The sequence below is a fragment of the Bemisia tabaci genome, unplaced genomic scaffold (genome assembly GCF_918797505.1).
Source record: "Bemisia tabaci unplaced genomic scaffold, PGI_BMITA_v3".
Lineage (NCBI taxonomy): Eukaryota > Metazoa > Arthropoda > Insecta > Hemiptera > Aleyrodidae > Bemisia > Bemisia tabaci.
The window spans coordinates 84,385-108,389 of record NW_027311759.1 but is presented as its reverse complement, the minus strand read 5'-3'; the positions used below and the strand labels follow the sequence as shown (position 1 = coordinate 108,389).

At 36.3% G+C, this 24,005-nt stretch overlaps 2 protein-coding genes across 2 annotated transcripts; one reads left to right on the top strand and one right to left on the bottom strand.

Annotated features, from left to right (window-relative positions):
- Nucleotides 1–7,024: 7,024 nt before the first annotated feature.
- Nucleotides 7,025–11,541, bottom strand: LOC109041541 (signal recognition particle 14 kDa protein-like). Its single transcript, XM_072305856.1, has 4 exons — nt 11,313–11,541; nt 10,337–10,409; nt 9,611–9,723; nt 7,025–8,621 (listed from the first exon to the last, which is right to left on the bottom strand). The coding sequence occupies exons 1-4, from the start codon at nt 11,334–11,336 to the stop codon at nt 8,511–8,513; spliced, it is 321 nt and encodes a 106-aa protein (XP_072161957.1). The 5' UTR covers nt 11,337–11,541; the 3' UTR covers nt 7,025–8,510.
- Nucleotides 11,542–11,828: 287 nt separating this feature from the next.
- Nucleotides 11,829–23,463, top strand: LOC109031835 (pre-mRNA processing factor 3). The gene is made up of 11 exons (XM_019043616.2): nt 11,829–12,224; nt 13,035–13,202; nt 14,358–14,501; nt 15,543–15,731; nt 16,790–16,950; nt 18,871–18,959; nt 19,321–19,463; nt 19,940–20,154; nt 21,160–21,306; nt 21,505–21,595; nt 22,343–23,463. Exons 1-11 carry the CDS (start codon nt 12,150–12,152, stop codon nt 22,484–22,486), a joined length of 1,566 nt encoding a protein of 521 aa, XP_018899161.1. The 5' UTR covers nt 11,829–12,149; the 3' UTR covers nt 22,487–23,463.
- The last annotated feature ends 542 nt before the right edge of the window (nt 23,464–24,005 follow it).

The following is a 24,005-nucleotide window of genomic DNA, read 5'->3' as shown; positions in this document are numbered from 1 at the left end:
GGTAAGCCCCTTGACCACACGCAACAAAACCTCGAGAGGACGCTTCGCGCCTTCAGGAACCCGCCTCATGGATCATATTTCAAAATTTTGAAGAGCACAGGGTTAATCCATGTTATACTTAATGCGATGATGGACTCTAAAATCGTTGAAATCATACCGACAAATGACTAGAACGAACTATGATAGTTAAAATTTAGGGAGTCAAAAGTAGCTTAAAGGTAATGTAAAAAAAAATATATTTATTACTTTAAGAGATATTTTTGTTTTCGAAAACGCTGAGCCCTGGTGGCAAAAATTTACTCTAGAGTTTTTTTGTTTTTTTTTTATAGCACTGAGTGAGAATGTTCTAACGTTGATGCGTTCACCAATTTTCAGATTTACCCATACCTACGTAGTTTGAGGATTCAGAATACTGCTTGCACGATTACACATGTAAGAAATGAAGAAAAAGAAAAGAGAAACGGAAAAAAAGAAGGGGACCAAGAAAAAATTGTACATCACAAGTGTACTTGCGATTATTATTATTATTGATCACAAAGGGAGCTAATAATTTTATAGAATTTCCTTCAGCGAACGCGTGAAATTATAAAAAAAGAAAGAAGAAAGAAGAAGAAAAAAAGGAAAGAAAAAAGGTAAAATGTTCAGCAAGAGGCGAGATAATAAAATTAACAGGGATTCTTGTGCACTGAGAAAAGTTTTGTTTGTTTTAGCTATTTGTTTCGACGTAGAATTTTGCAAAAAACACGATGAAGCCAATTAAATTCTCCAAAAAGCGACTTGCGATTCCCAAGCTCCGAAAATACTCGCCAAGATACGGCGGTAATGGACGTGAAAGACTGACCAACAGTAACCCTTTTTTTCAGGAATCGGAAAAATCAGTTGAAAAGTGGTTAGAACTCAGGATGAAAAATCGAAATGAGAAAAGCCGCCAGCTATCATGATATTTAACTCGCGTTCAAAGCAATTATGGCGACAAAGCTATGCAAGTTTACATTTTAATCAACATACAGGCCAGTGGCTTGGCGTGTTTTGCGATACATTGATTGATCTGTCATTTAAACCGATGGAAAAGGATCGGTGAACAGGGTGTTTGAGGTAATAATCGATTCTTCACCATAGCTTAAAACGGGGAAATATCTATAATCGATCATTCACGCCTCGCAACTGATCGCCATCATTACTATTAGCTCTTTGATCTCCTAAATTTTCATTTCTAATCACAGTTCGTTCTATACCATTTTGCTAGGCCAATTTCCACATTTCCCCAATTTCCATCCCCCCCCCCCCCCCGGATTGGATTAGTCTATTCAGATTTTGAAAATATACTCTAGGTCTTTTCAATATTACCCGATGAAGTTGTAAATTCTCACATTTATACGATGTGAATTATCATTTTTTGACACAGTTTGGTTCAAAGGTTTTTATGATTTTTCCCCCTGTCAATAGGAGATCGTCCATACATAAGCCCGGTTTGTTGAGATTAACTCATGGGGGTCCGTATGGCACTTTTGGGGATTGAATCATGACCATGGGGCACAACTCCCCAGTATTTCAATGCTAAGGAATGTCAAACTTTCAGCTATGTACCACCAAAACCATCTTTGACCTAAATCTAAAACCTTCGCCGGAGACTAGTACTAGGTACTACAAAATTCCATTTTAGCCACGAGTCGACAAAATTTCTGGTTGATAATTTCTCTGTTAATACCACCAAGTGAGGTAGTGGGTAATTTTTCTTATTTTTTTGTTGAAACGAACAAAAACGGACTAAAATTGCGCCTGAAAAAAGTTCCGGCTATTTAGCGTGCATGGAAAAGAAGGAATTGCCGATTTAACAATTCAATTGTTGAAAAAGTGACTGCAATGTTTCCAAAGTAAATTTTACAATAGAGGAAAGCTATTTTAACCACGAGGTGTTTAAATTAGCATTCTCTTATTGAAAACTCTACATTGAAACATTGCAGTCACTTTTTTAAACTACAAAATTGTTAAATCAGCAATATAATTTTTTCCATGTACAGAAAAGAGCTGCTGGAAAAATGGAAGCTGCAAACACAACACTTGTAGATGGCAGACTACGTAGTTGATTAGATAGGAGGAATACAATTTTGAGGGTGACTGATTGTGAGTATCGCGATTGACAGCGCTGAGCCTTTAATTTTAATTGAAAATTGAAAGAGATAAATAACGGAAGCAAAACTACACGCTCGCCAATCGGTTGACGTGGATTTATTATTTGTTGGGATATAGCAAATGACGGGAGGCTTCGCGCGGAAAATGAAACCAAGTAGCCGATTCAAGTTCCAGCATTGGCGGATCCAGCAAATTGGCAACATTGTTTTTCCATTTAAACCTACGGAAATACATCGATTCTTGGAGGAGTCAGGTGTTTCGGCAAGAATCGATTATTTAACATAGGTTATTAAATAGTGAGAATCCGGTGTTGCCAAATTGCTGGATCCACCTCTGCCCAAGTAGAATTTCTCAACGGAAAAATCGCTATATATTGCGATTTTTTCGGCGATAAAATCGCCAGGATCATCAACATCTGACCGATTATCCTCAATCTTATCGCGGTAAAATCGCACTTTTATCGCCCGACAATTTGTCACGATATTTGCGAAATGAAAATCGCGATAAATGACGCTTTAATCTCGATTTTATCGACGATAATTGATCACGATTTTATCGAACCAAAAATTGTGATTTGTAGCGATTTAATCGCCATATATCGCAATTTTTAATGCGATAATATCTCGATATATTGCCACCTATATAATTGCGATAACTAACCGATGTAATCGCTATTTATCGCGATCGCTGCTACTTGGGTGACAGGAGGGATGTGCTTCAATACTTTTCGACGGTGAACCACAACAGAATAAGAATGAAAACACTATAACTATACAGTTTTTTCATCAAAATTTCACTCAGATTACGTTGAAATGTTCAAAAAGTCCAGATACTGCTGAATGAGAAATTAGTTATCATTAAAATCCATAAACTCTGCCTTCCTCACGAGAAAAAATTGAATGTTGCTTTAGCATGTATACCTAATGTTAAAAAAATGCGCGACAAGCATGAATGCTGATTTTATAATAAAAACAATGCTAGGTTAACTACGTTCACGATTACATTAACAAATTCAATAATGAGTTAGCATTTTTTTAAAAGTATAATCAGCATTTGATACTTGTCGCACATTTTTGTAACATGCTAAATCAACATTCAATTTTTTTCTGCGATGCTCTTGAAAAGCTCGTAATCGACGTTTTGGTCAGAGCGACCATTCGGATTAAATTATTCCATCCAAAAATTCTTAATGACGTTGGACCGATACCAAAAAATGTTCTCTCTACCGCCTACGCATACACAGTAATAGTAGAATTATGGTGAAGGCAAATCAAGAATACTAGAACAATATTATTCCACTAATGCCCAAGTAGCTGCGATCGCGATAAGTTGCAATTTGATCGGAGAGTATGTACCGCGATTTTATCCAAGTCGATTTATTACAATATTATCTGATAAAAAATTGCGGTAAATTGCGATTTAATCGCATAGATTTGCAATTATATCGACGGCGATTTATCGCCATATTATCTAACAAAAAAACGTGGTTCTTAGATACTGAGATAAAATTTCGATTCATCGAATGCGTTTTTATAGAGATAAAATTGGGACAAGATCGAGGATAATTGCTCAGATGTTGGTGATTCTGGCGATTTACTCACCGATAAATCATAGAAAATCGTGACTTAATTTCAATATATTTAATAATAAATCGCCGTAAAATCCTGGCGCTTGTAGAACTTGGAGCGCCTGTGAAATTAGAGGTTACTTCATTTCGTGCTACGCCCTCAAGCGTTTTTCAACGCTCTTTGTCTGAAAGACTACCAAATCATCCGATTTCCATTTGTTTTTGTTTCCCTTGAGAGCGATGATCATCGTTTGGAAGTTTCGCTGACAATTTCTGCCATCAGACGCACATATACCTGGATGTCGAATGTTTTATTGGTATCTTATACGGAATTTCACAATTTAAAATTTTAATAAACCATTAAAATTGATTTAACGCCAGCAGATGCACACATATCTGGATGTCAAATGATTTGTTGGTAACTGAGAATATATCAACATTAAAAATTTTATGAGCTATTTAAACTGTAGACTGTTCAACGTGCGAGAAAATCAATCTTACATCTTTAAAAACGATGATGCAAAATTATACCTCATTTAAGACACGTTAGGACTTACGGACAAAAAACAAAATCTTTGTACACAAAAGAATGTTCTTCTGGCACTTTTCAAAATGGACCGCTAGACAAGGCACGAATTTAAGCATTCTGATACATGTTTCTTGACCAAAATTTCACGTAAAACACGATTTGCGCAACGAAAATTACCAAAATCAACTCCTAACAAAGATATTAACGTTTTTATTTCACATTGGTTACGAGGAATTTGAACTGCCCGCTCATAAGAAACTCAAAGCTCTACGTAAGTCAAATCGTGCACTACAACGATTTCAGCAAGCTTCTCAATCGAGCAATGTTCATTTTCCACCATGTGTTGTTCAAACTATTGGTAATTTGCTATAGCTGAGCCAAAGTGTCAAGATTGAAGTTGAAGATTTTTACATCGCAGAGACTGTCTTGATAAACATTTAGCGAGCGATGCGAATCACGTAGAGCATTGAGTTTTCATGAGCGGGTGGTTTGAATTCACGCATTAAGAATCATTAAACATCTTCGTCAGGAGTTGATTTTGTAAATTTTCGTTGTACGTATCGTGTTCTACGTGAAATTTTAGTTGAGAAACATGTATCAGAATGCTGTAATTCGTACCTTGTCTAGTGGTCCATTACGGCTCGATTGAAGACTCCAAAATGTTGAGCATTTTTTTCTCGACATCTTTATACAAGGCCTCTCAGATAGGATACAGAAGAGCGCCTTCAACCTACTGCGTAATCGTGATGCAAATTTTTGATACCACCATTCGTGCGTCCCGACAGTCATCTTGCATAGCCGGCTAATTGAAGGCGAATCATTGTCCCAGGCAACAGGGTACGAATTTCAGCAATGTGATACACAGTGTTTTTTAAGGGGGCACAACCTCCGGGGCTGCCCCACCTGGCATCCAAGGAGCCGAACCCCCCTGCGGCTGCCCCACCTGACATCCAAGGAGCCCAACCCCCCGGGGGCTGCCCCACCTGACGTCCAAGCAGCCCAACCCACGGAGTGCCACCCCTGGCAACCAAAAAGCCCGACCTTCGAGGGCTGCCCACCTGACATCATAGCGGACCGACCCCTAGGAGCTGCCCCACCTGACATCCAAGGAATCCAACCCTCGGGGCTGCCCTCCTGGAAACCAATGAGCCCAAACCCCGGGGGCTGCCCCCCTGACATCAAAGCAGCCCAGCCCCCGGGGGAAACCCCCCTGACATTCAAGCAGCCCAACTCCAAGGGCTGCCCCCCCCCCTGGCATCACAGAAACACCCCCAGGGGCTGCCCTCCCTGGCAACCAAAAAACCAACCCCGGGAGCTGCCCCCCAGACATCCGAGCAGCCGACCCAAAGGCCCCCCCCTGGCATCACAGAAACACAACCCCCAGGGGCTGCCCTCCCTGGCAACCAAAAAAACCAACCCCCGGGAGCTGCCCCCCAGACATCCGAGCAGCCCGACCCCAAAGGCCCCCCCCCCCCTGGCATCACAGAAACACAACCCCCAGGGGCTGCCCTCCCTGGCAACCAAAAAAACCAACCCCCGGGAGCTGCCCCCCAGACATCCGAGCAGCCCGACCCCAAAGGCCCCCCCCCACCTGCCACCCGCCTGCCTGGCCCCCCCATCTTAGTATCAAATTTTCCTAGATTAAATCTGGTAGAGAGAGAAATTTTTGCGAGATGCCTGGTATGCAAAAAAGTACGACAAAGAAGGAGATAAGCGACGAAGTCGTGCGCATGGCAGCGTTAATTATCAAAGAGGAACTCATTTTAAAAACACACCATTCTGACTAGTACTACCTTGATTCCTGATATATGATGTAAGGAATTGAAGAAAAACTTCCGAAGTCTCCGAAACTCCTCAGAATTTTCCCGTAGGATTGATTTTTTTTCTTTATATATGCGAAAAACCAGTCACCGCGGCGTGTTTTGGCCCCCCAGCCTGTCTGTTTTCGCGATGGTGGCCTTAGCGGACAGCCGATTCCGGTAAACTTTTGATATGTTGTTTTAGTGGCCTATTACAACATGTTTCCGCAAAGAAACCTTCTGTGTATTGATTTTCCTAGAATAATGCTAGATTGACTGGACTAATACGCTTTGTTGTGAACTACGAGAAACTGTTTCCACCAGTCGAAAACACCTCCAATTTCGTCTGATACTTATCGCCCACACCGAAGGTAAAGTATCGGTATAAAAAATTATGGTGCATCTTAATTCTGATTCGAAGCATCTTTCAGTTGCTCATCGAACATTCATGAAGTGTCGCCTGGCATTTAGTCGGAAAATCCCTGATGAAAACTGCATTATTTGCAAATGTTTTTGCAGATGTTTTGTATCTTGGTGGTGATGCAATGCGAGCTGCAACTGTCGGAGTACTCCCTTTACTTTCAGGTGCTTATAATACACAATTTTTATACATCTGATCTTGATAATTCAAACATTTTTCAGCAGATCCTTATCTTGTGTTATTATTACTTGCACCAGTTAAGCAGTTTTTATAATTTATGTTCTTAAAGAAGAAAAATATTCATTAATTATAAATTATTTAGACTTAATTTTTTTTCATTTTTCATACTTTCAGCTTCATTGTGATGACAATTTCTGTTTGATTCTTAAACTGTTAATTATTTCCTTGTCTTTCCATATTTTCTGGGCTGTAAGAAATGATGCATTTCAGCTCTTGAGTAATAAAATATGCCTATCTTTTTTCTACTTTCTGAGCTAAAAGTGCTTGTTGCCTATCCTCCTTCAATTCATGATTTAGCATTTGGGAGGACAACAGAAACATTCTAACTACACAGGTCTGCAAAATTTATTTATTGAAAATGTTGAAGAATTCATGGGTAGTTTCAATGTAATTTTCAGTGCTTAGTCCGAAAGTGACATTAGTCTTGCCTAACGAGCCACTAATTTTGCAGAAAATCAAGATTTTCCTCAATAATCAGGATTTTTCTGGTAATTAGTGGCCGATGGAGAAAAGGCTGGGTCATTTTTGGATTTAGCAGTCAAAAATACACAGGAAAAGTGGAATTGCATCCCTAAACTTTCCTTACTATACCTGATATCAGGGTTTTTTTTGGTCAAATGGCATAATATGACCATACATACATACCCCTACTAATTCTACTTAAAAATAATCTATTTGATTTGCATCTTAAGTGGCGAGAAAGTTATCTTACTCAGGTTTCTATTGAGGCTTCGTTTACTCACTTACTTAGATTGAGAAAATATAAACTTCTCCAAAGAAACAGAAATACATTCTAGAGATCTGTAAACAACATAGGAATATAACTAGTGTCCAATTTGAGAGAGTGATCAAAAGAGTGAGATTTTTCTTTGATCATGAGCTTCCTTTGTGTTTATTCAATAAATTTCAGATGACAAAAGTACTTAGGTGCAAAACATAAAAAGTAATTATCTCGAAAAAGAAAAGAAGAGTCAGCAGTAGGTATAATGAAAATGAAGTTAACGCCTGACAAGATTCACTTTGTTCCAGGAAGAGTGAAAATACGTCCAGGATATGTATTCAAACATAAGGCAGCAATTACAGATTTCAAGTCCCCTCAAATACCAATGGGAATGGGTAAAAAAAATAAGAGAAATGTGAGTGTCTGCAATCTGGCTGTTTGTCTGGAGCTGTTACCTGAATAATAAACGGTCATCAAAACCCATACTTGTGTCAGATGATTGCATCTGAAATGCCAACTGCTTTCATGTTCAGTCTGATCATGATAATTTTTGAAGGCCAGATAGGAATGCGTACATTTGGACACATGTGAAAAGAACCTCTTTATTGCTGACTAATTTCCTCTCCGACTAACCAAAAAGCCTTGCAACTTCTTACAAATTTCTTCTTAGCTGTAGAGAATACTTTTACATAATTTTAAAGCACAATATTGCTTAGTTTTTTGTTGAAAAATTAAACAAGAGGAAATAAGCTGACTTCAAATAAGATTAGACTGATTAAGGCTAACATTATTCATTTAAGGCAAGAGATATCTGGTTGCAACTCAGTGAGTTCAAGTTCTTATCTTTCGTACGTCAAGAATATACTAAGGTTTTCTTTTTCACAATTCCCTGATAATATCACAACATTCCTTTACTTGCATTGTAAATTGAATTGCCGGTTGTAATGATAATGCTCTCTGAACATGAAAAACAGATTTTAAACTTGGAAGAAAACTGTAATCGTTTTCATAACACTGGCCTAGATCTCTTAATGTAAAAAACAAGTTGGAAAATAACATAAGTATATAACAAAATAAAAAGGGAGAGGAAATTCACCATCTCAAGTTGCTTTCGATTTGGATTTTTTGGATCGTTTCTGAAGTCCATCAAAACTTGTTTTAAGTAGACTGCAATATGCTAGTTGGAATTTATTGACATCTTTAGAATGGACCTGAAACAGAGAAGACAAAGAAAATAAGATCGATTTACTCTTTCACCTTCTTTCACACAAATATTTTTCAATGTATGTGCATGCTTCTGATGTGTGTTACTGTCGAACCTCACCCTCGGAACCGCTCCTCATTGACCGAGACAGACACATCATCATTCAAGCTTAATTGTGACCATGCAGGCCTGATTTAGCATCAAGGAAAATAGCTGTGTCTGAGGGCAAAATAAAAATTCAGTATCTTTCTAGAATTACTCCAATTTTCTCAGTCTACATATTGTGGACGGAAGTTTGGTTGAGTATCAATGTATCAGACAGCAAAAAATGAGCAGTAAAAGCATTCAATTTAACATCCGACCTTTGATCATGAAATGAGCAATCAAATCTAGAGCGATGAACAAAAGCTTAAATATATCAAAATCTGGACGTGACTTTAATGCTTCCTACTATGATTGACAAAACTCCACTGCGTTAATCCTTATGAAATAATACTGCTTGGGAGAATGCAATTGTATCATGAGAGGCAAGGGTGCAAAAATTTTCACACCACAGTCCCATAAGATGGCGGGACCCATGTGAGGATGAGAAAAATGGAGGAACCCTGTGAAAGAGGGCAGGGTTTTTTTTTTTTTTTTGCAAGGTGGGGAACGTTTCATTCAAGAGCGCTGTTTTGAGGAAATAAAACTGTTTACCGCGTTACTTTATATGTCGGGCAAAATTCTGCAAGAACTGGAAAAGGGGGGGGGGGCGCCTAAATTTGTTTTTTTTTTTGGAGGGGGAGGGACCTTTGAAAGTTTTTGTACCCCTGATGAGAGGATCATGGGTGGCCGAAGCCACCTCTGGACAAAGTCTAAACACAGCAATCATAGAAGCGGTCTGAAAAAGAAAGGTAGCAGCCAATAAAACATACACCTGCACTGGCATAACAGCACAAGTTTATGAAAAATGAGCTGTGAACAGTGTATGTGCATTCAATATACATATGTACTTACAACAGTGCTAAGTTTTTTAGATTTGTGAACTGCGCGAATTAAACATAAGTGTTCAGAGGGTTCAGGGAGTTCTTTGTCAGGATTTTTCGGTCTAGGTTTTGTTCTACCATCATCTGAAACAAAAAATTCACTTACTATAGGGACATGAGAATTACCTAAATTTGGCAAAGAACAAGAACAGCAGCAGTGGAAACAGCTAAGCAGGCCAATTCATCAACTATTCTCACAAAAGCCGTTTTAAGGATACTTCTTCTTTGAATATGAGGTTAGATTTTCAACAAAATTGAATATCATTTTCTCAGCTAAAATTCAATGAAGTGAGGTCAGTAAAATACATGGATTGCATTTTGCAAAAAGGAACCGAGAGCATTCCAATGTCGCTAAGATTGTGCATTTTTTTTACCTTGCAATTATAAACTGATCATCTATACAAGTTTTAGCTTTATTTCCAATAAACAATAAATCCAAGACAAAAATTATTTTTGTAAATATAATTATTCGCATGGTATCAGTAATGCTAATGCGTAGAATTGTAAGTTGCACAATCTAGCAACATTGGAATACTCTTGGTTCCTTTTTGCAAAATGCTATTCACATGTCTTCTAATTTTATTTATTACTATAAAAACATATATTACTGACTGTCATACTGGATCGATATCATTGCGTATTAATTAATGAGTTTAAGAGATATACTTTTGAAAGAAAAGAGAGGAGGAAAACTTACATCGTTTCATTGTTAGCTGTACTGTTCCTTTCTGGCGCGATTTGGCAAACATCTCTTTCAGGTGGGTTAAAAACTGGAAGACAAAAAAATAAATCAAATATCAATGCTAGTAGAATAACAACCATCAAAATAAAAATGTGGGAATCAGATGCACAATCTAGTAAACAAAACTTAATATATTGTCAATCAGACGGGCATCATAAAGGCTCTTTTTTAACCATGGAATGCGGTAGATCATGGTCTTCATGTTACGAAGTGGTTCGACTGAGATTAGGATCGCACGTGACTACTCGCAACCCACCTTGTGAGAAGCGTCCTGAAGCATTCTTAGCGGTCCAACTGGACACAGGGAATGAGCTGGACTGCGCAAGAAGACTGTATAAAACAGTGAGGCATTTCATCACGTTCCTTTGCAGTTTGGTTAAAAAAAACCTTATTCCATCAATTCAATTTAGAGTTTACGCAACTCAAGTTAAAGCAGTTTCAGAGTGTGACAGAAGATCAGCTATCTTCAATTGATCACAAATAGTAAATTCATGAGTCAAGGTGGTGCATTTTCTATCACTCTCTTAAAGTGTGTAAACTTGTTTGGCGTGAACTCTACCTGCCTCCATTCATCATCAGAAGCATATAGGTCTGTAAAATGCACAATGAAGTGCGTAGCTAAGCCAGTTCAATTCCGAGTTAGTTACTAATTTTATTCGCTCGCAAGTTTGAGGGAAAAGGTGAAAATATTACCCTGTAATTTCAGGTTCTTAAGTCATACGTCTGAGTGATTCCCATCTGCTATGGATGTGGTGTTGCAGATACTGCATAACCTCAAAACAGAGGACCCACTCGGCAGGACAGCTTATTTTTCCTTCAATACAGAATTCATTGCTGAACAGTTATAGTCACTTTCTAACGTGTGCTGATAGAAATTTTCACTGAAAAGTGAGAATGTGGCAAGGGAAAATTGCGAGCATAAGTAACTTACCACGTCATTCTCCAAAAGGACCATGCCGAAGGCGAGATGAGTAAACGGAATTCTTCGATATTTACGAAAGGGATGGTTATTTCAGGATGTCAGACGTTCAATAATGCTTTGCGAGTAGTCACTGAAGAAAAATTACTAAGGCCATATGAATATACTTGAAAGGATTCATCAAATCGAAGCTTCAAACTTAGAAAGTTTACGACTGAATCAACTGAATGACGGACGTAAACAAAAGTTCGATAATCGGCAAAAACACAGTTGCCGATATAGGCGGAGAATCATAAGAAATTGTGTGTTTTTCCTGTAGTGCAGTGGCCGTTTGTCTATTTTGACTGAGGTAAATTTTCCTTGGTATTTTCTTTCACTTCGTTGCTTCGATAAATGGATAAATATACTCAATACAATAAAATACAGGATCAAAGATTACCAGATGAAATTCATTTTGAAACGGCAACATTGAGCTATACAGCAGCGCTCGCGTAAACACTGTGGACAAAACGAAAATCACAAAATCGTATTCGTACGTCCTAACCTCACTTTTTGCACTTATTCACTTTTTGCAGTTTCCGCATGTAATTTTTTCAAATACAATGGTTTGAAATGTAATTATTCAGTGGCAGTGGTTTGTTCCCTTTCTTTTCACTGGCTTGAATGAGTGTGTGACTTTTAGATTTAAAACTTTTCCTATGGTGATCTTTTAAGTATCTGTATTACTCCGTGTGTTAGTCCTGATAATAAGTATCGTCAGGGCTTAGGATCTCATTTTTTTATGCTTTTGAAGGGAGACATGCCAAATATCTAAGTTCTTTCTTCATTGTAATTCAAATTTAATTGATAATGAAAAGTGTTAAGAAGCAAGTCATGGGGAGCACTCCAGGAGATCCGAATGCATCAAAAATCGGCGAGCTACAGGTACGTTGAATCCATTTACCCTCTGTTGCAAAGCCAAATTCTCATGTTAATTCTCACCCTCTAATTCTACTTAGCCCTAGATCAAACTTCAAATTTTGATTTGACGGAGACATATCTAAGGCATTGTAAGAGGAGCTCTAGGTAGATGAGAGTGCATCGAGAATAAATTCAAGGTTTCTTCTTTTTATCTGTCCAATTGTCAGTCTGAGGAGGGTGTTTGTAAGTTATTTCATTCAGAATGGGTCTGTTGCACTCAAAAGATACAGGCAACTGAGCACCAATATAACTTTAAACACATTCTAGAGCGGAAGCATCATATGTTGAGATAAATGTCAATCCCTGATCACCTCAGAATTAGCACCACGCAACAGGTTAATACATGCAATCAGATGGCACCTTGGATGAGTGGTGACCTAAACAATACTTGACTTTGGTCTCAACATACGATGCTTCCGCTCTAAAATGTAAACTAAGTGCATCTCTGGACTTCAGACAGAAGAGCTTAACCATTGATATATTCAATTATCTAAACTCCTAAATCAGCTGGAGTCTGAATCCATACGCCACCAGTAGGTTGATTGATGAATCGTTTATCGAATGATCCTGATCGATATAAATCCTTATCTTAGCAATGCTTCTTATTGATCATAGTCGCTCAATACTGATTCAAAAATTGAGCCGCAGGAGTCGAAGCAGCATTTTAGTGGAATCTGCTCTTTGCTACTCTAGGTGTGAATGACTCACAATTTTCAAACCAACTCCTTATTTCATAAGTAGGAATGACAACTTGTTTTTATTTCTTTTTTTTAGATTAAAGATATGATGAAAGATGCACAGAGGATGATCGCTGAACGGAAACGAGCTTTAGAGTCCTTGAAAGGTAAATCAGCGCCTGTTGCTGCGGCGCCACCAGTACCTAAACCACCTGTCGGAATTCCAGCAACTGATGAAAAAGCTAAAAGAATTGCAGAATTGCAAGTGAGTTTCATACATCTTATCTTTTAAGTTTCTTTTCGTTTTCCTCTTCTTTTTATATTTGTTTTCTTTCTAGGTATTACGTATTTAAGCAGGCAAAGTTTCGAAATGTCAAGTCATCCAACCGATTGGATATGAACCAATTCAATAAGACCATATTGAATATGTCGTTTTCCTACATTTTTATACGTAGTTGTAACTCCTAATCGGTGTTTAGCAAAAGGGAATCAAGTGATACGAACTTGAAACTGAGAAAAATGCTCTTGAAGTTTCCTTTTCCATCATCAGTAAGGCTATTATAAAAAACAAATTTCAAGCCCAATTCCTACACACTAAATGGTTGTAGACTTGAAATATTTGTCAAGAGCAAGCAGTCTTCTATACAAGCTCAAAATTATCCCAAACTCTACTTTTTCAAAAAACATCCTCTGGTTTCCATTTGCTAAATGTGCTGACTCACAGAAAATAGTAGGTATTTAAAACATTGACATCGGAAAGTTAATGCTTTACTTTCATGCATCTGATTTTTCATGATGGTTAAAATATTTGAAGACTTTTGGTTCTGTTTCATTTTGTTCCTTGGGGGTTGATAATTGGATTGAGTAATTTTAGTTGTTCTTGCATGCATCAAAATGAAAAAAAAAAGTGCATGAAAGCAGTAAGTAAGGGGGTTTATTCTTTCAATCCGCAAATTACTGCCAGTAATTTTGAATGAAAGATCTAGAAGTTAACTCTCAAAAGGAGAGCACCGGCCATAGATAAAGAAATTAATAGAACACCCCTCTCAAATGGAATGTTTCGAAATGTCTATAATCGTGCAAAAGAGGAAATTATGCCTCGAAATCTGCTGTATCACAAATTGAGCTTTGTTTATTTCGTTGGTTCTCTATGAATGTGTAAAATTTGCTCAATGGTTGTTCTTTAAAGTAAATTGAATAGTTAGAAATGCTTGCGACACTATCTTTGAAAAGTTTAGTAAATATTATCGCTTACTTGTCAAGTAAAATATCTGATGAAACTTTCATTCAATGAAGCAAACTCACTCTAATATCATCTCAGTTATACTTGTAATTTCTTTATCTCAATTCCAGGATTGGTCGCTCATCGTGAAAGAAGAAAACTTACCTACTCAGTTGTTTTTGTTTTTTGTTTTTATAGGCTCAGATTCAGTCAAAGATCTCTAGTGGTGTCTTACCAGTTAAACAAGACAAACCAACTCCATTGATTCTTGACAATGAAGGCCGTACCGTGGATTCGTCTGGAAAAGAAATTCAGCTTTCACAAGTCACCCCAACTTTAAAGGTACTTAGAAATGCTCATACTCCTTAAATGAAATTGGTGGCACTTCGTTAAGTTTACGGGTTTTTTTAAAGTAAAGAAATGTTTAAAGTCTGGAGAATTGGCAAATGCCCTTGAATCTATCCAATAAATGAGGAAAAAGAAAACATTTTTCGGTAATAAGAGTTAAAATCAATGAAACCTGCATGCTCATAATATTTTTGGTTTTGAACTGAGTTGTGGAGCATGGTGGAAGCTGCTAAAATGCTTCTTTTTAAGAGAGACTGTGTACAACTTGCACATCAATGACATTTGGATTGCATTTTGCAAAAAGGAACCTCTAGCATTGCAATGATGCTAAGATTGTGCAACTTCATGTTTTGCAATAAAGTTACGGAAATCGTGAAAAACTATGAAATTTAGATGGTAATTTTTGTCTTAAATTTACAGTTTTTAGCGAGTAAAATAGAAACTATTAATGGATAATCGGGGTTTTCCTCCAAGACAAAAGAAGTTGCACAATCTTAGCAACAGTGCAATGCTAGTGGTTCCTTTTTGCAAAATGCAATCCATTTATAAGTATGGGAAGATGATTTAAAATTTTTACACATATTTTCCCAAGTGCCAATTTTCCCTAAAAAGTTCTTAAATTTACTTGATTTTAAGAAAATCCATATGTCAGCGTAAATTTTTCAAAAGTTTTGTCAATTTAAAATTTGTCAAGTAAATCTTATCCCTCAATTTTGCTACAAACTAGCAGAGAATATCATTGAAAAGGGAAGAAAAATACATGCATTTTAACATTATAATAATGATCTGTTTGCTGTTAAAAACAGAAATTTAAAGCAAAAATCCTCCTATATTACAAACAGGAACATATTTTATATTAAGTCTGTTGTGAATAAACTTCAATGTTTTGTTTTAAGTTCACATAGACTAGGAAACATAGATTTTTTTCTCATTCCCTTTTCCTTTTCCCCCCTTTTTTCTCAGTGTATTTTTCTTTTCTTTTTCTTCTTTTTTTGCATCTTTGGCTCAATCAGTATGATTATTTTGTCTTTATAGGCTAATATCCATGCAAAGAGGAGAGAAGAATTTCGTCAGCAGCTAGCTGAAAAACCGGGTGAAGAAACAAGCGAAACCACATTTTACGATCCACGAATCTCAACCCGTCCCAGTGTACGAGGCAAAAGGTCTTTTAAGTTCCATGAGCCAGGGAAATTTCGACAGTTGGCAGAACGGATGCGAATGAAAGTAAGGATCTTGGATTTTTTCAATTCCAAACAATGCAATCAACAGTGTTTTGTATGGTGTCTCATGAAAAAAAACTTTTATTGATTTTAATGTTCGTTTTTTGCCCGAATTTTTTAATGACTTTTTACTCTATATTTATTTATGTACGAGAAACTAAATTATTGCAAGAAGCTAAGAAATGCAGAAGTAAAATTTCTCACAAGTCTATAAGAAATTGTATTCCTTTTGTACCAGCGAGGAATGTGATACGTTAAGTGGATGTACAAAAAAGTTGTTTTCTGAGTGTCAAGTATTTTGCATCAAATAAACGAATCAACTGGGTAGGGAAAGTGTACAAAATGTAACAGGAATATTCCCCATATCATGTTGATTTCCCTTCTATTTTGTAGTAAGCCAAAAAGATTGGATGAAACCCATCCTAGGTACTACGTATAGGTAAATATTTACCAATCACCCATCCTTGGGTGAATCCCAAGTCCTTGGTGAAATCATATCGTCCAATACAACTTCATTGATTTCTTTATATATAATTCTTTATCAGCAGTGCATTTGAAAGAAAATTTAATCACATCAAGATTTTTCTCGGTGGGGGGGGGGGGGGTGGGGATGAGGCTAAAAATCACTTTTAATAAAGAGAGATTTTGGGAGCGGTCAAATATGTTTAACCTCTGTAAGTTTCTTTGTTGTTTTTGGGTCTAGCTAAATTAGCAGTTTTTTATTGCAAAATCTACATTGAAACATTTCGGACACTTTTTTTAACTACAAAATTGTTAAATCAGCAATTTTATTTTTTTCTGTGTAACACCCAAAAGTACCCAATGCTTAGAAATCAACAATATGAACCATGTGACCATTGCGGCACCTTTCAAGAAATGAGACCAAATAACCTTGTTTCTATGAGCTTTGCAATGACAGCATGCAATTTCTTTTCCTCAGCCTCTCTATTTTTTGTTATCATTGTTTTTTCTTATTTATTTACTTGCCTACCATCTCTCTATTCTCTTTTAATTATTTAAGTAAATTCTTCTTTGAACTAAGTTTTTTTCTGTTTTTCCCAGGCCCAGTTGGAAAAATTACAAAATGAAATTTCTCAAATAGCTCGTAAAACTGGCATATCCTCAGTAACGAAATTAGCCCAGATGGCACCTAAAATTGAAAATGAAATAGAAGAAATTCCCAGAGTTGAATGGTGGGATGCTGTCATACTTGAAGGGGAAGAGTAAGTAAAAAAATTTCTTTCTTTGTATTAATGATTGTTTGAGGTAAACTCAGTAGAGTGTGTTTAACGGTTGCTCAAAACTAGCTGTCTAGAGCTGCTTCTTCAATTCCGTGGACAATGATAAGTCGAACGCTCTGCGCTCGATTTACAAGTTCCTTTACTAGTCACCTAGAGGAAACTGAGTCTTAGTATTATTCAGTAGTAAAAAAAGGAAATCAAGTGAATAAGAGACAGAAAATTGGGACCCAGAGTTTGATTTAAAAAACCTTCCATAACCAAAAATTGATTCTAAAATTATTGATTTCAAATTTACATTTGATCGCAATGGGTCAAGATCACAAGTTAATCAGAACCTGGAAAAGTTTTTTGTAAAAAAGTATAAATACGATTGAATAATCGTATTATGTCACTATACTCTGAAAAGGACAGTAGCGCCAATTAAAGTTACAACGTCTTACAGTCTGTACGTGGGGAGGGAGAATAGTGCAAGAAAATAAAGTGAAAAAATAATTCAGCTAATGAAGACCCGGGAGGAGTCGAAACAGTAAAATCAAGTTAGAGTGTGACAGATAAACTGGAGGAGCAAAGTACAGGATGTCATGTGTTTCCGCGCACAGGATAATTAATGGTGATTGGTTAATCACTGGGCATAAAAATGTATCAGACATTCTTAAGAGGAACCGTTTATTCTTCATTTTTTACCTGCCTGAATCAATTTTTACCCTGTGTACTCATATTTGGGGCCTTTAAACGATCTCAGCATCTTTCATACTAAGTTGACAAGGAATCAATCCAATGGATTTTTCATGGAGTTTTTATTGAGTGCCATAGAGCCTTCTTTTTGTTTCTTGTACATATCTAATAATATTTTAGAAAAGTAATAATATTCCGATATGAAAAAAGTCAAGATTTAAAGTTTCAATCTTTTTTGCCTATTTATGCAATGCAAGAAGGTGATAAATTAGTGCTAAGTCCACACTACTTTGAAGGGGAAAAGGCAAGAAAAGTTCAAAAATATCAATTAGAGTCAAAATTTTGAGCTCTACTGAGTACCAGCACAAGACTGAGGAGGGCGAGTGTTCAGCTCAATAGCAGCTTATAGTATTCCCATGCATCTGCCTGAACTGAAAAATGTCCCCCCTCAGTCTTGTGCTGGCACTCAATAAAGCTCAACATTTTTACCCCAATGGACCACTAGATAAGGTACGAATTTCAGCATTCTGATACATGTTTCTTAACCAAAATTTTACGTAAAACACAATGTACACAACGAAAATTACCGAAATTAACTCCTTACGAAGATATTTAATGATTCTTAATGCAAGAATTCAGACCACCCGCTCATGAAAACTCAATGCTTTACGTGATTCACATCGCGCGCTAAACGTTATCATGACAGTCTCTGCGATATAAAAATCTGGCAACCTCAATCTTGACGCTTTGGCTCAGTTGTAGCAAATTGCTAATAGTTTGAACAACACATGATGGGAAATGAACATCGCTCGATTGAGAAGCTTGCTGAAACCGTTGTAGTGGGCGATTTGACTCACGTAGAGTTTTGAGTTTCTTGTGAGCAGGCAGTTCAAAGTCCTCGTAACCAATGTGAAATAAAAACGTTAATATCTTCGTTAGGAGTTGGTTTCCGTAATTTTCGTTGTGTGAATGAATCGTTTTCTACGTGAAATTCTGGTTAAGAAACATGTATCAGATCGCTTAAATTCGTACCTTGTCTAGTGGTCCATTGAAACTTTTGAACCTTTTTGGCCTTGTTTTCCCTCCAAAATAGTTTGGACCGAGCACTATTCTACCGCCCTGGTACATACAGTTCTGGCCCGGTTTCTTTGTGTTTTTTTTCTTCTTGTTTATGCAATGCACTCATTGTCCTTTCACAAGTTTTATTGAATATTGTTTTATTTACAGGTACAGCAATAATCTTAATGGGTCTGTCAATATCAAGCAGAATGCTATCACCCATCTAGTGGAACATCCAACCCAAATGAAACCACCAAGTGAGTTTTTTTTTCATTCGTAAGACTAATCTAAGTGGTTGATATTTTTTCATTGTTTCTTAACGAAACTGATGTTAATTCTTATCAAGTCTGTCGGTAAAAATACTCCAACTGTCTAATCTGAAGAAAACTGACCTTATCAAACTCCTACCACAGCTCAACTCTCCATCAGCTTGATTTTAGAATCCTTTTTAATAAAATTTTGTTATTAGAGGACAATGTATGTAATGTCTGTTAAGTGTGAAAGTTTTTTTTTTTTTCAAAGTTTATTTGTTTTAAATATTTCCTCAACTTTATCATTTGGATATTTTGACGGCGCTTCTTTATTGCATGTTTGATAAACGTCTTTTCATTTTTTCAGCTAGCTCTTTGAAACCAGACTACATGCCTGTGTTCCTGACGAAAAAGGAGCGGAAGAAATTAAGGCGGCAAAATCGAAGGGAAGCGTGGAAAGAAGAACAAGAGAAAATTAGATTAGGATTAGAACCTCCTCCCGAACCAAAGGTTTGTCTCACCTGTTTACTTTTTCTTTCCTTGCATACTGCCTGTTCGCAACATTTATGGAAGAGAATCTTGTATGTACTCTTCTGCTAGCCCCAGCCCAGAAATAAAAGAAAGTTTTGGGTGTGCCAAGAATACTGAGAATGCAAGATCATGAGATCCTAAACTGAACGTCCTATTGTGGGTATATTTATCTTGGGAAACTGAAAAAGGAAAGGAAACTGAGTTTTATTTTATTTTTCGCACAGTATGGAGATTGACTAAAATGATCTTTTAAAGTTTTATTATTTTCTATAATACTTTTGTCAGGGGCAAGATCGCAGTGTTTTATGTAGGTTTTATTTTGGGAGGCTTTGGTGCTTCCACTCATATTTCTATTTATAGCTGTGGGGATTCATAGATGATCAGTTAATGGCCTCAGCACAATTCTCTAGAATTTTTGCTCATTAATATAATTTTTTCATTATTTCTTGTTTTAGCTTCGTATTTCAAACTTGATGAGGGTTCTTGGGACAGAAGCTGTTCAAGATCCAACAAAAATAGAAGCTCATGTCAGAGCCCAGATGGCTAAAAGACAGAAAGCTCATGAAGACTCGAATGCTGCCAGACAATTATCAACTGAACAACGGAAGGAGAAAAAACTAAGAAAAATTCAAGAAGATACAACGTTAGGAGTCCATGTAGCAATTTACAGGTTAGTCTTCTCCCTTTTTTTAAGGTACCTATCGTAATATTGTAATGAAGTATCTAACATTCTGCTTTACAACCATTTTGAAGAAATGCACTCGCAAAGAATCTTTCGTAGAGTATTAGAAAATTCTGCGATGGCTAAATGTTATTATTTAATATGATGTCCGTTATTGTCTAAACATCATGAGCTTTTAAAATCAAATTTGTTATTTGTAAGTATTAATGTTGAGTAAAGCAGGCCTAAAAAAACATTTTTTGGCATTCTAAGATACATTTTCTTTTGGAGATGTAGAAACATTGCTATGCGTCTGTGGACGCTGCTTTGCACGCCATTGCCATTTAGAGGAATTATATTCTTCTTGTCCATCTTATCTTCCTGACTTGCAGGGTAACAAAACCTGTCCTCAATCGCCAATCATAAGTTGCAATATCCCTACCTGATAATGAAAGTCAAAATGCTGGAAAGTTCACCTTTCAGCCCTGTTTTTCTCTTAATTGGCTCTTAAAAAGTTCAACTTTAAATGCTCATTGTGCTCAAGAAGTTGTAAAGGACAGCATATTAAATACAAGCAGAATTTAGCGAGCATCTAATTCTTTAGTTTTCAGTGCTGAGTTCTGTTATCTAATTGGCATGTCGAAGGTAACTGCATATTGAAAAATTTTACTAAGCATAATGTAAGAAGATTAAAGCTTAAATCCTCACTCATCTCTTGGCGTATTTACCTTGAGATGGAAGATTTCCTTTTTTTTTTTTTTTTTTTTTTTTTTTTTGTGTGTACAGCTTGGACAGATTTTCTCAAAACTCTGTTTTACCTGACTTTCAACTGAAAGATGCTTCTTTGTTAACCAGCATTTATATGTGCACTAGTCATTTTTCAAAATTTTACGGTGTAATTTTGTATTGTTTCTTTACCCGAGGTCTAAATGGTTTTTTATCTTGTTTCTCAGATCGTTTTCAACATTATACTTCGAAACTTCATTAATTAATTTAATTTTTTGTGTTTCTCAGGGTTGATCAGTTAAGTAGCGCATCGAAAAAGTTCAAAGTAGAAACAAATGCCAAACAATTATTCATGACTGGCTGTGTTGTCATGTTCAAAGACTGCAATGTGATAGTTGTGGAAGGAGGTCCAAAACAGCAGAAAAAATTTAAAAGGTAAAATTCTATTTCATATTTCGAGTAGCTCATTCCTCATCAAACGAGAGAGAACATAAAAAAAATCAAAGTTTAAATTACTTGAAAATCATCCGGTTTTAAGTTTCTTGTATTAGATTTACTACAAAGTTTCTATTGTGAATCCAAGTTCAATTTTTTACTGAAACTCATCTAATGGTCATGTTTTAATCTTTCTAGGTTGATGCTTCACAGGATAAAGTGGGAAGAAGATATGCTGAAAGATGAGGATGGAAAAGATGTTCCCAATAAATGTGTCCTCGTATGGGAGGTAAGATTAAATAATAGACAAAATCCCCTTTTTATCATTTTATCTCACCTGCGGGCCGATTATTGAAAACAGGCGACAAAGCTCTATCGACTCTTTGTCGTGTCGATTGGGTTAGCGGAGAGCAATTTTTGAACTTCTCGGGCCCGACAAACCAAGACTAACTGTCTCTTCAAGAGGATAAGACAAAGCGGCAGCGTTGCCGTTGTTGGTTGCGTAATTATCGAATTTTTAAATGATTTCAACCTATTAAAACACAGCAAGGCCAAGTCAGTCCGCCACTCTTACTTATCCGCTTATTGATGACGTAGATTTGGTTGTAAACATCCCGTTGACTGCTGACTTTTCACTCTTGTCTTAATGCAGGCTCAAACTCATGAAGAAATGGTGTGTAATTCTTGCCCTGATCCGTTTTCTCTCCCACTGTCATCACATATTCTTAGTTCACCAGTTACGTTACATTCTTGTTGTGATGAGGGAATTTTGACAGGTCACATATGAATATCTTGCAGAAGGCAAGGAGTGATGGATACCCCCCCACTTTGCATCCCACAATTAAATTTTTTTATGAACATTGTCCCACTTTGGTGAGCTTAGTGAAAATGGTTCGAAAATACAGTCATGAGTCAATAGTGAGTATGAATTTAAATCTTCTAATTTTCATTCCATAATGTAAATTCGTCATTTCTCACTCATGTCTGAATTTTGACTGTTTCTGGTTCTAATATTTGTATCACTGTACTTTTTCAGGGTTTGGTGAAACAAAGAAACTTTGGTGAAATGAAATTCAAAGTATGTGCCACAGAAAAACTAGCACGGGAACAATTTAGGAAACATGAAGTTGAACAGTACTGGGACTTGGCATACAGTAAAGCAGTTATGAATGACAAATAGTTGCACCGAATAAGTGAAGCCAAACTGTAATCTTTTTTCTCCATTTTGTTGTCTTACCATGGCGCCATCAGCAATGAATGGAAATTCAGTCTACTTTGAATGTTCCGTTTTGCAATAAAAAAGAACTTTGTTTACTCACGCCTTATTGAGGGTATGGTGCTTAATGGACTACGTAAAACCCAGTAGCAAGTACCATCTAGAGCAGAATACAAAACCATCCATTTTTAATGTTCTTAAGGTGGACCCATACTGGTAGTAAACAAACATTGTGTCACCGACAAATTTTGCTTAAACACTAGTTTTGATTTGATTTTATATCCAAATGTAGGTAAATAGCCGAAAAACTCATGTAAGCTGTTTGTTTCTGAAAAATCTCTTGAAAACTCCATGAAGGCAAAAATTTACTGAACATGATATTTGCCGTTCAATTTGATAGACATCTAATCAAAAGAAACAATTCAAGTTCATATTAACTCCAACTTATTTTTGAATTTTCAAAAGAAATCTTTAGGAAATAGATATCAGAAAATATATATTTATTGGCACGATTGATCTATTTTGCAGTAAACATTAAAAGAAGGACCAGTATTTCACCAAATTGTGTTGGATACCCTAATGTTTGTTCAATTTTAGAGCAGATACCTCAAACTAATGTCTTGCAAAAGCAAGAATCAATGAAGAGATTGTCCTGTGCTATGAAATTGTATAGTTAGATTCTTTTACCAAAAAATATGAAAAATCTTGAACACTCCACTATAAAAATTGGCTTTAACTATTTAATTTACTGAAATTAAATTAATTCTCTCTTATGGTGACATAAAAATTTTATACTTTTATTAACTCTCAGGTGTTAAGTGAAGTGCAGTGAGAATAATCACATTCAACATCTGTGAAAATCATTGTTATTGTGATAAAATGCGTACTTTAAAAATGAAAGGGGGGAAAAATCCAAATACATGTCTCAAAATAAGCACTAATCTGCTTTTTTTTTTTAAGAACATCCTTTTCTCCTCAAAATTATCCTTATCAAGTTAAAAAACTTAATTCAACTAGATCAAACCATGAAACAATTTTCAATTTGAACAACAAGCAGCATTGTTCCTCTGGATAAAGGCTTTGATTTGGTGATAAAACCCTGTCTATGTGGCAGAGCAGGGAAAGGTACTCGTTTCTTCTTATCATCCCTTCCTTTCCTGGAGAGAGTAAGTTGGTTTTTTTTTTTTTTTTTTTTTTTTTTTTTTTTTTTTTAATAAGATTGGAGGAAAACTACTGAAGTGTATAACAAAGTAAGCTCTTCTTTGCCTTATAGTTTTATTAATATTGAATTAAGTAATAATATTTTTAAAAAAAGCAAGGAAAAAAAAAGCTGAAATCCTCCTGAAAATTTCAGAATGATAACAATAACTGAGGGACTTGGAGGACAAGTGGGATAAGTGCATTTTTTGCTATCTCAGAAAATATGTGTATTAAGTGTCAAAATTTCATGGAGTCTCATGGTGGAAAAAAAGTTCAAACTCAC